The 15,380-nt window shown below is 39.1% G+C and overlaps 2 protein-coding genes across 2 annotated transcripts in view; both read right to left on the bottom strand.

Annotated features, from left to right (window-relative positions):
• The window catches only part of pigg (phosphatidylinositol glycan anchor biosynthesis class G), a 54,777-nt gene extending 51,923 nt beyond the window's left edge, over window positions 1-2,854 (bottom strand). Inside the window, exons 1-2 of the mRNA XM_018669774.2 lie at window positions 2,398-2,854; window positions 2,087-2,292 (exon numbers count right to left, since the gene is read on the bottom strand). Of these exons, the coding sequence (XP_018525290.1) occupies window positions 2,087-2,292; window positions 2,398-2,551 (360 nt within the window). The 5' untranslated portion in view covers window positions 2,552-2,854. The remainder of the gene's footprint in view (window positions 1-2,086; window positions 2,293-2,397) is intronic.
• A 1,793-nt stretch (window positions 2,855-4,647) lies between these two features.
• On the bottom strand, window positions 4,648-13,541 carry guf1 (GTP binding elongation factor GUF1). Its single transcript, XM_018669776.2, has 17 exons — window positions 13,126-13,541; window positions 12,689-12,800; window positions 12,312-12,460; window positions 11,743-11,823; window positions 11,588-11,665; window positions 11,415-11,498; window positions 11,267-11,331; window positions 10,975-11,178; window positions 9,961-10,100; window positions 9,544-9,667; window positions 8,844-8,976; window positions 8,193-8,336; window positions 7,663-7,796; window positions 7,281-7,382; window positions 5,433-5,552; window positions 5,269-5,305; window positions 4,648-5,170 (listed from the first exon to the last, which is right to left on the bottom strand). The coding sequence occupies exons 1-17, from the start codon at window positions 13,297-13,299 to the stop codon at window positions 5,036-5,038; spliced, it is 2,016 nt and encodes a 671-aa protein (XP_018525292.1). The 5' UTR covers window positions 13,300-13,541; the 3' UTR covers window positions 4,648-5,035.
• Window positions 13,542-15,380: the final 1,839 nt, after the last annotated feature.

The following is a 15,380-nucleotide window of genomic DNA, read 5'->3' as shown; positions in this document are numbered from 1 at the left end:
AGAGCTCTAATCCTGGCTGGCATGTTCCCCACAAGCCTTTCACAGTACTGAGGGGTAATCTCGTCCCATTCTTCTTGAATTACTGCTTTTAATTCTTCTAAATTCTTTGGTTTATGCTTTGAAACAGACCTTTTGATAATCCACCACAGATTTTCAATGGGGCTCATGTCCGGGGATTGAGCTGGCCACTCTAAGACCTGGATACAGTGCTCCTGCAGCCAAGTTCTACTGGCCCTGGATGTGTGGCAAGGGGCATCATCTTGTTGGAACATCCAGTTTTGACCTCGACGTAACAGTGCACATGCAGAAAGGAGCATGTGGGTTTTGAGAATGGAACAATACTTGGCAGAGTTCAATGTGCCATCACAGACAGTGAGATGACCAACACCAGCAGCACTCATGCATCCCCAAACCATGATACTGCCTCCACCATGCTTGACAGTAGGTACTGTACATGCTGGCCTTCTGCATACCCTCTCATTATCAGGAGGATAAAGTTGGAAACTGGACTCATCTGACCACAGAATCTTCTTCCAATTCCTGGCTGTCCAGTTCTAGTGTGCTTGGGCCCAATGACGCCGGGCTAACCTCTGTCTCTCATTGATCAGTGCAGGTGGAACACTGGACATCAGTTTGGTGTTTCCTGCATTAGGTTCCCTGTTTTAGCCATTTTTGTCTCTGAAGAACTTTCAAATGTGCTGGCTTTATATAGACACAAAGCACGGCAACAAAAATTGGGTCTTTTAATAAAAAGCACAACCTTCATTAGTGGATCACTGATACTAAAATGACTCAATACTGAAAATTTCTTATGTATTTTTATGGAACCAAGTTTTTAATGGCTTTTTAGGGATTTGTTTAGTATTTTGGCAGTGACAGTACTTAAAGAAACTGCACTTGAAGACCTGAGAGTGATTCTTAATGCAATATTTCACAAATGCATGGGGTGTCCGAAAGCTTTTTTCCACCACTGTATCTCATTTTACATTAATACAACTAATAAAAACATCCAAATTATACAACTGTCAGGATAATAATAACACAAGTTCAGACACTTGTGACACCTGTGAGGACACTTACTCAACTGACATGATGTATTGCTTAGCACCAACCCTAACCTTAATCTATACCTAATTCTAACCTGAACCCTAAAGCCAAGGCTTACCCTTCAAACAGCCCTTCAAAGTTGTGATGACCACAAAATGTCCTCACTCCCAACTCTAAAACTATGTGGGTGGTTCTCACAAAGATAGAAATATAAGTAGACTTACTTACTTACACACACACAGACACACAGACACACACACACACACTTAAAAAAAATCACAGCAATTTGAAGTTTATATTACCTTCAACTTTAACTTAATATCTCTACGGGGAAGTTAGTGAGGCACTGAATAGCACATCAGTGAATAGTTAAGCATTTGTCAGAGAGGCCTGAGTCCTTAAGTGCCTTTCACCAGCAGTAAATGTCATCCACCTTAGATTGACTAGAGGTTCCTTCCTTAACCACAGCAAAGTTTAAAACAGTTTATGTAAGGGTGTGCCATATAAGAAACATCTCTCAGTATAACACAATACAATCAAACAGCAGCATAAACTGTAGCCTTCAAAATGAATGGTAAGTTGGATCAACACATTCCTGACACACAATCCCGAAATACACCAAAACACCTGATCTGTCATGTCTTGGTTTGGGGATGAGCTCCAGACACCATTTAGAGTCAGATGGAACGTTGTTGACGTAGGAAAAAATAGGAAAAATATGGAGTAACACCAGCCTGACCAGATGGTTTACAGGCTGATTCTGATCTTAAATCAGTGAAGTTTTGCATCAAAGTCAGATTTAAAGATACAAAACAAAATAAAATTAAGTAGCGCCTTTTTTCTAAAAACAATATATGCATTTTTGGAAATTACTCTTGAAATTGGAGAAGGTAGTTGGTATCTGAATGGCTGCCTCACTGCTGTAAATTGATTTGCAGCTACCCATAACCATCAGTACAAAGCAAGCAAATCTAACAGACTGATGGCATGATGGGTGAATTCTTCTCCACACCATGATACCTGAGTGACAACATCTTACCTTGATCCTAGGCATGGTGACTGTTGGAGGTCTTGCCTTGGCCACAAAACTGTGCGCTGAGCCTCTCTCCACCACATGTCTAGTGTAGGGCATGTACATGCGACCGCTGGATCCGAACACAAAGTCCTCCCGGAGGGCATCCACCAGCATTATAACCACCCTTTTAAAAAGGGGGTGCGGGAGGCGAGATGAGTTGGGAGAGCTCCCTGTAAGTTAAGCAAACAATTAATGAGTTTTAACAGATGCCAGTGTAGGCTGATACTCGCACATATACTCAAGTCAGTGTGTGCCACACGATGCTGTGAACTCACCTGTCAGTGGCTCCGCCGGCAGGTCTGACAGCTTGCTCTTGGATGAGAAAGAAGACTTGACAGGCACAGGAAAAAATCCTCGCAGGAAGAGGGCAATGCCAACCACTTCAAATATTAAAATAAACGAGGCAAAAACAGACGAGCGGACTTTCATCTTGTTGGCTGTCGGACACTTTAAGAAATGAATAAGTTACCAAGATGACCAAAGTCCCTGTAACGTCCCTGAGATAAATTGCTAGCTAGCAACAGTTTACCCAAATATGAGAGAGGATAAAGAGCCATGACACCCCATTTCGGATGGACGGACTGTCAAACAGCATATTACAAAGCCACATGTGTCAGTATTTTCATAACTACCTTTATGTTATACATGTGTGGCCGTTATTAAGAATAAAAACGGTAATACCAGTTAGCGCAGTAGCCATTCATAGCCGCTTCCGCATTGATAGCATGGAACTACGGGTACGACGAAGAACCAAACAAGACCAATACGCTTTCACCCCACTTATGTTTACATCTGCTGTTGACATTTATAACTGAAAATAATAAATATAATAATATAATAATAAACTTACTAATTTACCATAACTGGCATAGAAAAAACAACAATACTTGTTGCCTTTATACAAAAGCAGATGGCTTATGAGAGTGGTTTACTGCTTTGCATGATGCCATGTATGCACAGAACAAAAAAAAAGATATTGTAGTAAGATATTGTAAAAATATATTTTTAAAAATGTATATAATAAATAAAATATAGCAATGATTAAATTAAAGTCAGCATCAAATACCTGTGTTTAAATACAGGGGTATGGTGTAAAAGCTAAATCTCAGATCTGACTATCACTAGGACAGGTGGACTCCATCAGTTAGAGAAATCTGGTGATCTGATTTTAAGTCATGCTGCAGTTTCATTATAATCTGAGTGGAGCATTTGTTTAAGTAGTTTTGACACTGATATCAGTCTTGAGATGTAGTGAAGAGGCGTGTTATCCTCTACTGCAGGGCTTTATAAACAGTAAAGAGATCTAAAGTTGTCACCTTACATATCTTATAGACCTATTATATAATATCTGCAGCAGTGTTGAATTCTTGAACATGTTATATGAAATACAGTTTATCATCAACCTAATGTCAACAGTCCAAGGACAACAGATGTACAATTTGGGAGCCACCCAAAGTGTATATAAGAATGATTTACCTATCCTTTGTTCTTTTCTTTTTGCATTCAGTACTGATAAGGTTAATAAGAGCCAGTTATGTGTAGCCTGAATATCACCAAGGACAGAGAGGAAGCTTCAAGCAGTTTTACACATGAATAAATAATATTATTATTATATAGGGAGATTAAAAGCATTCCTAAAACAGATCTGAGGAACCCCTGAATGCATCCTTAGATAACCAATTTTCCATTAATACCATCTGTAAGGGCCAAACCACTACAATATGTGAAGGAGTTGACTTCTTTAAAATTAGATGCTTTCCTCAATATAATTTTAGTTGAACAGTGCAAATGTCTGTGAAATATAAACACAGGCTTTTTAACATTGAGGCTTATTCATACTGTCAGTTTGACTTGTTATAGAGAGTACCATTATTCATTATTCATTCATTATCTATACCACTTATCCATTAAGGGTCGCAGGGGGCCGGAGCCTATCCATAGAAGGTACCACACAGTGTAATTATTAGATATAATATCATATATAGTATTATAATTTGACTGCATTTCACGTTATTGGGCATGACAGCTTACTGGGACTCAGCAATCAATGTTATCACTTACACCTGAGCTTTTCCTGCTGTGACTTGACAGCATGTCTGCAGTGAAAAGGTCTGTAATCCTAAACTTTTTACTGACAGTTTTTGCATGTTTTTTTCTTTAGTACTTAAATTCATTGTGCACAGCTGAAGTTCAACTTGTCCTTCTCCCTTTTACTGTAGCTAAATACCAATTAGTCCCTAAATCAGATTTGCTTTAATTTGCCAGGAACAAAGGGCAGCACACGGGGACAATGAGATATTTTCATCTAGCAGCTCCAACTGCTGGGTAGCAGATAAGTGGACTGTCTAGAGTTTTACATGATTTAAACCTGACATTTATGGAGCCTGAGGCTGATGAGGTCTGATTGGAAATTAGCTCAGGGCAGAATTAACGTCTAACCAGCTCTGTTGTGCGTTTGAGCTGCTGCTGCCATCTACTGGGAAAACTCTGTAAAGGACAGACAAACACAGTTGACACACCCAATGGACGTTTGCATGTTAATTCTGTTTTCTCTTTGGTATCTTTCAAAGGTCAGAGTCAGCAACCAATGAGGACAATATTCACATGTCCATATGTATGCTGAGAGTGTAATCCTTCATCCTGTCCACACTGGTCTTGAAGAGATGAGACAATTTAAATGTATGTGACAGGGAACTATATCCACACTGATTTTGAACAACTTGGAATCCTTTGTTAAATGTCAGAGAGAGGAAGTGATGATGTATACAGTGGAAATCAGCTCTACAAATTACTCTACAACAGTTTGGAGCACTAATATCCACTTTATTCAGAGAAAAATCTAGCAAGGCCTTCCGATAACAAAGACCTGCTCCATATAATAATTACATAATAATATACTAATAATATTGCAGCCTATTTGTCTTTTCTCTTCAGAACATTAATGAAGGCGTCTTTGGGAACTTCCACATTGCCAATACTCCTCATCTTCTTTTTGCCCTCTGCTTGTCTCTTCAGCAGCTTCATCTTACGTGTTATGTCACCACCATACTGCCAAGACAAAAATAATGATAATAATAGTAATTCAGAGTTTGCAGTGCAGTTTTAGATTGAACAGCTTTTAAGAATGAAGGAAAACTTTTACTTACACATTTAGCAAGAACATTTTTTCGGTACGCCTTTATTCTGAAAGGCGTAAGTTAATCTAATTAGCATATTTCAAACACAAAGATAATTCAAAGTGCTTTATGAATACATATTATTTTGCACCTCGTACTATTCTAATAAAGCTAACTGCAGATGTTGTACTTACGTCTCTCTTGCTATGATCTTACTTCCAATAGCTGCCTGTACAGCTATCTCAAACATCTGCCTTGGTATGGAGTCTTTGAGTCGCTCACATATGGCTTTGCCTGTAGTGTAAGCACGGTCTCTGTAACGAAAAAGACAGTGAAATGCTATAGTTCTACACTGCCAACAAGTACAAAAAAAGTGAAATCCATAAAATCTACTTTACTGAGAATGACATTCACATGTCTTACTCCTATAAATGTAGCTACCCGTTAGGACAGCAACAACATACATCATCTATCTAAGTTTAATCAAAATGGGGCTGAATGCAGAGTAGTTATTGCCTGTCTTTTTAAGTTTCTGACCTTGAATCACAGCATCTCCATCTGACAAATCTGTGTAAAACTTAAAGAAAAGGAGGAGTGGAATGACAAGACATATTGCTCTTCCAAGTTATGTCAAAAATCAGAGCAAGGTTCCCCACATTTCACCATGTTAGGGATAAAAATCCATCAAGTCAAAACTATCAGTATAATAATAACAGTATAAAGGATAATATAAGTGGAAAAACTGTTTACTCGTGTCAACTGAATCCTGTGCAGGTTAAAGGAATAGTTTGACATTTTTGTAAATACACTTGTTCAATCACAAGATGGACAGCTAGCCTGAAGAGTAGCTCAGCTAAACACTGAACCAGAGAGCATGAATGGAGAAACAGTTTGGCTCAAAAATACACTATAATGACTCATTATATAACTCGTGTTATTTTGTTTAATCCAAACACAAACATGCTGTAAAAGTGAAAAACTATATCAGGTTTTATCAAAAGTTATATGCATATAACTCTTTCTGTACGACAGATTATAATGTGTCAGTTTGTGAGCTTTAGATCTGTTGGCAGGGGTACTTTTGAACTTTGGAGGAAACCAGGCTAGCTGTTTCCTAATGCTTACAGTCTAAGCTAAGCTAGTCAAGTTTTAGCATTAGCTCCACAACACAGAAATGAGAGTGATATTTTCCCATCTTTCTCTTTGCTAGAAAATGAATAAGTCTGTTTTCCAAAATGTTGAACAATTCCTTAATAGGTAGAGCAGGGCACTTAACACTAGAATAGTGTGGTTCATTGAACAACAACTGAGTGTCCTTGTCATACTGTAAGGTACTTTGGATAAAAGCCTAAACATATGGAAATAGCTTCTCTGCTTGACAGCACATCCTTGCCTCACTTTGGCCGAGTCACGTACCATAAATTTCAGTCACTCCTTTACATTCCTCCTGTAAAAGATCCTGCTCTGTGATTGGTGCGTTGCCCTTTAAGAATAACAGGCTGAGGCCATGCTCGGCTCAGCTCCAAGGCTCGCAGTATAAATGGTCAGTGTAGCCATAGCTGGTGAAGCGTAGCGCCCTTCAATTACCAAGGCCTCCACTGACTCCTGTACCGGCTTTGGTAGCAAGTACATTAAATACAGATCTGCTGTGCGTCATCACTTTTCACCTATGAAGTTACTCTATTGTCCTTGTCACAAATGGAAGGAAGTCCTTGTCCGGTGTGTAAAGTCACTATAACAGATAACGCCAACAAAGACTGCCAAGAGGCCTTATTTTAATGTTATCCTGGGTGTTGAATACATTTCATGCTCCATAGGCTCAGAAGAATTACTCTGGCAATATGGGACCATATAACCTTGCAATTATGTAAACTCATAAAAATCTGCAATGTCTTTTTTGTGACAGCAGCAAGAATAATTAAGCTGTGGGCGAGTGCTGTGACTGGGAAAATAAGAAGCTGCTTTCAAGCAGATAAAAATTGTATTTTTATTTAATCACTGTCACTTCACAGCATCTGAATTTAGCTGTTCTTGTAACTTACCTGTGTACAATTGTGATGAGTTCTTCCACTGGTCGCCCATTCAGCAGAATGTCCATCTTTATCAAATCAGCAGCCTGGTAGCCTGCATTCTCATAATCAAAGCTACAGTACGGAAGATAAAAATCAAAATCACAGTCAGCTGCATGAAAGACTGTCAGCGTTATCAAAGAGCTTGATCTAAATGTAAGACTAAGAAAGGGAACACTGTGGGATAGGAGGGAAAGATTTTTTTTAGCCTTGTGCTTGTATTTATATCTGAAGTCGCTGCAATTTTTTCCTAATAAATACATTTATCCATTGGTACAAGACCCTAATAAATTTGACAAATAAATGTTTCAAATCTACTTTAAAAATGCTATTTATAGTACTTGCTTAGTTTTACCTTGCATATCCAGATGACAGTGATTTGAGCAGGTCATAGAAATCCACAACGATTTCATTTAACGGGAAGAGATATTTCATCATGACGCGCTGGTCGTCTATGTACACCATGTTCTTCTGGACAGCTCTGCGATTCTTGAAGAACACAGATGATATGATATCATTTTAACTGCACCAGTGGAAAAGGCCTGATCATGTTAAGTGAGATCAGCTAAATAAAGGCAATTTTTAACAAAAGAGCATTCTCATGGCTTCCTTTTGTTTCCAAGTACAGTATTTTTTTTCTCTTGGGCTCCAGACCAATTTGGAAAGCGTAAAGAGCACGGGTGCACTCTAATATCTCCTGTCAGCTCCATTTTCTGACAGGCTTGAGAATCAGGCCAAATTGCCTGCGAGTATTTGGAGACAGTATCACTCTCTGACTTTAAAAAAAAGGTCTACACTTTAAATAAGACATTTACAAGGTAGATACATATGTTAGAGGTACTGCATGATTTGTTTTTATTAATTTCATTTACATTTTCTTCTTACCAGGCAGAGAGCCATGATCTTTCCAGTGTAAGTGTCTGGAGCAAGAATGGTCCCGAGCACCATGGGCTCCAAATACTCTGACACAACTGATCTGTCTGGGAACTGAGCAGGGTTCACGATGGTAATCTCCTCGCTGCCGTGTTCCTGTAAGGAAAACCAACATGACTTAAACCTGCAAATAAAAAAAGTTTCATTCTAAAAACATAAGTGGTTTTATAGTTTTACTCCAACCAAACACTATATTTTGTATATGAAAAGTTTACCCCCCACAGGTTTACAGTCTTCCTTTACAGTCTTGCAGTACCTTTATTGCAGTACATATGTAACATTACTACTCTGACAACACTGAGGAATATCATCAGTAATTTCGTCTTGACCTGTAGCAAAACGTACCAGAAGAAACTCTGCACATACTCTTACATTATGCTTATAATCTGGCTGCAAGTTTGCTTTTGCAAAACAACATTTTGATTGTCCTCTTCTAATCAAGTGTCTCCCATATCTCATTTCACAGGAAAGCATGCCAGCAATACCACAGAGCCTCCATTTATCATCGATTTCCAAGTCAGTCGGAACTTTTTGCTGACGTTACAGTGCAGGCCAGGCCCCACTGCGAGACCAGGAAATATACGAGCAGGAAATGGCTCTTACCTTGATGAGTTTGGCTGAAGAGAGGACGGCCTTGTAGGGCACGGTGGGCGCTGTTACTATAACAGAGGCATTGTACTCCTGCTCCAGCCTCTGATTGAACACCTCCATATGGAGAAGACCCAGGAAGCCAAGTCTGCAGGAGGGATGTGAAGGTCCACAGGTTGACTGGAGTTTTATAATTGATATTCATGCTTTTTAATTACAAAGAGCCTCTTTGGAATGAGCTCAAGAGTGCGTAAGACTTATTGCTATCGCAGTGCAGCATCCTACTTCCAAATTATCTAAATCACTGCCACTAATAGAATCAAATTTACATCATCTGGGCTGATAATATGACCTGTGATGATAAATAAACTCTTACTTGGCTCTCCATTTTGGCAACACAGCCTGTGTCTAAAAGAAAATTGATAATTACCAATAGATCATGTCTTACATTGTCCAAGTTTGTGTAGAAACTTCCTCTACATTCTGTACTTTTTAGGAGAAAGCTGATAACTTTTCTGCAACATCAAATAACTTGAAAAACATGCAAACATAATGATTTCTGACAGGGGTCTTAACTTTTGTGGTTGCACTGCTCAGAATCTGAAAAGCCCCCGTCTTTGTTCTTGTTTGCTGGTACAGTATATTCAGTACAATCCCCACTCCTCGGGTTGGGGATTGTGAAGTCATTTTTTATTCTTATTCATAACGTCCTCACCTCCAGCCTGCTCCCAGGGCCAGACTGCTGTCTCTCTGCACCGTGACACTTGAGTCATTCAGGGTCAGTCTCTCAATGGCACTGCGAAGGCCCGGATATTCTGACTGGTCCATCGGATACATGCCTGAGGGACAGGAAAAAAAGGCACAGTGCATGTCATCAGCAAACAAGACTCTTTCCATTTGAAATGCACTGGCTGCACTTTACTGTACCAGCTAGTGAAAGACAACATGCACTGAAGAGGTTTTATGTTTTGCCTTCATGTCCAGTGATACTGGAATATTTAAGGTCAGCGTCTCAGTGCTGTTAGTGGGTGTTTCAAAAAAGATTTGATCAGTTTTGGTTCTTATTTTAACTTTGCAGAGAGGTTTGTATCTGAAGGCAGAAGCAGCAGCTGCAGACATGAGCAGCTCTTACCAGCAAAGACCATGGCTTTAGCAGGTTTAAACCCTGGAAGTGGCTCCACCGGCTGCTCCTGGAGGTAGAGTGTGTCACCAATCTGGGCCTCCTTCACATCTTTCATCCCTGCTATTATGTAGCCCACTTGGCCTGCAAATCTACACAACAACCCATCTCAGAGAGTTACACTAATACAATGTAAACAAGAGATATCAGTGGACAGTTGGACTGGATTCCAGTGTTTATCTACTGTGTGGACCACAGCCTATTGCAAACAAAACTGCAGACATACAGCAGGCAGGCTTATTATGGCTGCACTGAAAATGTCTTTCAGTATCTGGTTCTTCTGGTTTATTGGCTTCAGTATGTTTTGGTCTAAATGGCCTTTATCATGTTTTATATACATACCCTAACCCCAAGCATCAAACAGCTCCAATCCTTTGTCTGACCAACACCTCAAAACCTAGACATATTCAGGTTATTATATATTATGTAAACTCAGTGCTGCTGGTCTCACACTAGACTGCAGTTGTACATTTATGTAGATATTTTTATATATTTAATATTTAATCCATACTGCTGCTGCTAAAATCACCATACACGCTAAAAATCTTACTGTACATATCTATTTATGTATATATTTATTCATATTCTGCTTACTGAATTTTTGCACAAACATTTACACTGCACTGAAACTGTAAAAACTGAGGCCTATGCAAACGAAATTTCGTTCTGTATACACTTGCTGCATACTGAATGACAATAAAAGTCTGTCTAAGTCTAAATATATATCATATACATTATATAATTTTTATATTATCACATACAACAGCAGCAAATCCTGACAATTTAGAAGCTGGAACCAGCAGATGTTTGGTATCTCTGCTTTAAAAAATGACCTTAATAATGAATCAACTGTCAAAACTCATATTTTTTGTCAGTCGACTACTAATTGATTCATCATTTCAGCTCCACTGGATGAAATACCAAATGGGAGAGAGATGACATGAGAAGAGGAAAAATGCCACGTACAGCTTCTGTGTCGGGTACTCATCTGGTCGCAGAAGCCCCAGCTCGTTGACCTCATAGGTTTTGCCGAGATGCGCTGACATGATCTTGTCCCCTTTTCTGACCCGACCTCCAAACACAGCAATGTTAGCCACCACCCCTCTGTAGTGGTCGAAATTGGAGTCAAACACCAGGGCTTTAAATGGGTCATCGGTGCTTGCCAAGGGCCTGAGAGTAAGTATGGGAAAAAGAAAAAGCCTCAGTTTTTCATGTCAAACATTTCATATAAGATATAAAAGCACCTGAGCCTTCTTACGGGGGAATCCTCTCCACAACCGCTTGGAGAACAGCATCAACATTTGTTCCAAGTTTAGCTGAGATCTGAAAAAGAGGAGTTTATGAATTAAGACACATTTATCAAAAATATACAGCTGAAAATGAAACTCACATCATGCTCCACTTACCCGAATGCATTCTTCACCTAGAATATCAAACACTTTTTCAATCTGTGACTCCACTCTTTCTGGATCAGCGTTTTTCAAATCAATCTAAAGGAGAAAATGTCAGAAACAGAATTAGCCAACACACACTTTCACACTCAAGTGATTAAAGCAAACACTGGTTGGTCTGAATGTACCTTGTTGATGACTGGGATGATTGTTAGCTGAGCTTCAAAAGCCAGGTAGAAGTTAGCCACCGTCTGCGCTTGAATCCCCTTCACATGACAATAAAATATTAATGACTGCATCACATGCAGCAAAGTACAGCCACCATAATTCACTGGTTTTGTACCTGATTGGCATCGACGATCAACAGGACACCTTGGCAGGCAGAGATTGATCGAGCCACTTCATAACTGAAGTCAACATGACCCTGGAGAGAGGGTATACAAAAGGTTGTAAAAGGTTGTGAGATGTGTTTGTGCAACATGTAAACAAATAGATCTGACAGAGGAATGGCACGTAACAAACATACATCTATTTTTTTTACTTTGGAGAAACCACGTACCTGACTAGAAAAGTGCTATGTACTATTTGCAGTATGATTTTACAGCAATGAATACTATGGGTGAGACGCTGAAATCTGCAACACGCAACTATCTATTAAAACTACAATAAATGAATAACTCATTGATATGCTACATAATCAGTACAGTTAGGCCTAAATTCAACTGTCTGCTTTGGATTACCTTTGTAGAACGCAGGGAAATTAGGGGATGTATAAAGTAAATAAATAAATCTGCCAATCCCACTGCCATAAGATGCAGAGTTTCAAATTCAAATCAAATTGTCAAACACACCTGCCATGAGACATTTTTCCCACCTTCTTCTTACCAACCTCCCACCCAGCTGAGGACTCACCGGTGTGTCGATGAGGTTCAGGAGGTACTGCTGTCCCTGGTGGCTGTAAAGCAACGAGGCTGTCTGGGCCTTCACTGTGATCCCCCTCTCTCGCTCCACCTGAAGCTTGTCCAGCACCTGTTTGTTCTTCTCAGTCTTTGCTATGGCCCCTGTTTGTCAGTGACAAAAACACATCACTGTTGACATAATCATTTACTGTGCAGATGACTGAAGTGTAATATGATTTACTCATTAGTACGTGTGAAACTCAATATTGATCAAGTAATTGATGTTCTCTGTGTGAGGTGGATAACATTTGGTCATTAGTAATACAGCCATCAGTCTAAATTTGACTCTTTAAGCTACTATTCCGGCATGTAAACCTGTCTGAGACATACCGGTCATCTCCAGCAGTCTGTCAGCCAAAGTGCTTTTTCCATGGTCAATGTGGGCAATGATGCAAAAATTCCTGATTCTGTCCACAGGGAACTTGGACAGGTCAATGGCCTCCTTCAAAACAAAAGGAAAGAAGTCACTCAACAACTGCTCAATTGTTACAGTTTGCCACCTTCATATTTTGAGATAGTTCAGTTATTATGTCTGTTTCTGAATGGGGCGTGTAATGAACCAGAATTTTGTTCAGTAAATAAACAGTGATTAACTTCATAAATTTGAGCAGCACTGTTTCACCCTGTATCTTAATGTGAGACGACCATTTGTCCCCTGGAACAAGCATCTTTAAAGCTGTATGTAACGAAAGAAAACACTCATACACGATAGTTTACCACAGTGCTGCAGTTTACATGGCTAGCTGAATTTGACAGTGTTTTATTACCTTGTCTGTCTGTGTGCTGGCCATCCTGAAGCTGCTGCTGGAGAAAACAGACAGCCTCTTCATCCAGCGGTGTCTCAACACTATGCAGCTCCTGCTGTAGTTCTGTATTTTCCTTCTGTACATTTTAAACTGTGAAACACGTCTTAACAGAGGAGAGAATAGAGACAGCGACATGTTTTCGTTGAGCTAGTCACCTCACCTCATCATAAGAAGGATCAATAAATGTTAGCTTGCGTTAGCTAACTCTAGAGGACGAGTGAGTGTAGGCTACTTTCACAGTGGTGGACCGTTAATATTTAAAAAGAAAGTACTTTTTCTTTAAAGTAAATAATCCTGTAATATCCCCGGTGCATGAGCTCCTAGGGTGCTGACATTTTGGGTGACAGTTCACTGGCAAAGGCTTGTGGGAAATGTTGTTGCTTTTCAGTTCAAAGGTGACGAAATAAAACAAGATGACTTTCTACAATAACTTCCGTTCGTGCTTTTTTTTAACGACACACAGAGCGAAGAAACCGCCAACTCAGTCCAGAATGTTTCCTCATGAAACTGTTTCACTGTTAGTAATTCATTTATCCAGACTGTGTTGTAATGCTAAACTAACTGCGCTGGCTTTCTTTCCAGTGACTTTTAAAATGCTGATACGAGTTAACACTGCAGCATGTTATGTCTGTTGATAGGTTAACAGGCTATTTATTAAGTCCTAATTACTACTCGAGGAACTAAATAACGAGTAATAAAACAATATATTAGAAAAAAACGTTTGAAAGCATCAGCGGCGGATTATTATCTTGTCGTACTTTTATCTTTGGGAATGTTTTGACAGCCGGAAGTCCCGCCTACTCAATCTCTCAGACGAGGGATAAAAATGGATATCAGTTGCTATGACAACGAAGCAGCCTCTCGCACAAGAATAGATTAGCTTTTCCTCTTTGTGCAGCCAGAGATAATAAGCCTCTATTAGACCAAGTTTCAGTCTGTCATATCATCATCTTTTTTTTTCAAACATCTAAGACTTTTGCACTGAGGGATGCCTCTGATTCAAAGAGCTCACAGTTTTTTTGGGGTTTTTTTTTTTTTTTTTTTTTTTTTTTGTTTTGTTTTTTCTTCACAGATAATACAAGCCAGTATTAAGAAAAATCATTTGACAACACTCAACCTACCTGTTCTGGAGACATTTCCAGTTTCTGTGTGACTCTTCTCTCTGGCTTCTGTCGTACAATAAAGGTATTTGTTTTTTTGTTTGTTTTGTTTTTTTTCTACAGCTGTGACTCTGTTTCTGAAATGGACAGATGGTGGACAGATGGTGGACAGTTGGAGATTGGCTTGTTTTGTTATGGTTATGGTTTTCCATGAGAAAATAAAGAGTTGGGGAACGGAAAATTTTGGAGATAGGTTAAAAAGCCAGTTGTATAGAGAAGTCTTTGAGGGATCAGGACATATCTTGCAGCCTGTGGATTTTTTCAAATATTGACTAATCTTTCAGAGAAATAGTTCTTCAGATCTTAAATTTAATTACCAGAGCAAAACTCTCAAATGTAAAAAACATTGTTTAGTTAGAGGCACAAACTGGAGATATGCATTGCCCTTAAACAGCTGTCAAAATGATTTTAGTGCTTAGTGTTTCTGAAGACTTACATTTTAACATTTCAAAGCTACAATATAATCATCACTTGATTTTCCATTTGCTCCTGAAAATGTCACCAGAACAGTTTAGTATGTCACAAGTATGTCATGAGTTTCTTCACTTAAGACATTTAGGTGTGAATAGTTGTGAATTGTTTTGCCACATAAAGTCTACTAACATGGAATATTGGGTCCTCCAAGTCCTCCACCACAGATGATACATTTGATACATTTCCTGCATTAGCACCCCACATCAGCAAGAGATAAAGAGTGGATAAAGAGTTTAAAAAAAAAAAAACAGTTGAAAAACAAATAACTAACAATTTGATTTTATGACGTCACATTTGTATGGTAAAGGTTAGATTTAGGTTTGGGGTTAGGGAAAGATTATGGTTTGGGTTCAAATAAGTTCACTGTTAAGGTTAGAAGACATTTTATTGTCATGGTTACAATAATAAAGATGTGGTCAAGGTTATACGTTGAATTGTGTCACTTAGAAACAAGAAAATAATAGCAGTTTGTTTTGCCGACCTGTTCATCCACCTGACCTCCATACCAATGTGGACTTTGTCTCTCTATGATGACATCAATGGACAAGTCACCCGGCCACTAGATGTTGCTTAATAAAATGT

Source organism: Lates calcarifer, linkage group LG8 (genome assembly GCF_001640805.2).
Source record: "Lates calcarifer isolate ASB-BC8 linkage group LG8, TLL_Latcal_v3, whole genome shotgun sequence".
Lineage (NCBI taxonomy): Eukaryota > Metazoa > Chordata > Actinopteri > Centropomidae > Lates > Lates calcarifer.
This window is presented reverse-complemented; position numbering and strand designations above follow the sequence as displayed.

Excerpts from the sequence above, each read along its gene's own strand:
- guf1 (XM_018669776.2), bottom strand. The coding sequence starts at position 13,299 with ATGTCGCTGTCTCTATTCTCTCCTCTGTTAAGACGTGTTTCACAGTTT. Across the intron at positions 11,332-11,414 it reads TAGGTGAAGAATGCATTCGG|ATCTCAGCTAAACTTGGAAC; the intron begins GTAAGTGGAGCA and ends CCTCTTTTTCAG. Across the intron at positions 7,383-7,662 it reads CTGTCATCTGGATATGCAAG|CTTTGATTATGAGAATGCAG; the intron begins GTAAAACTAAGC and ends TCCGTACTGTAG.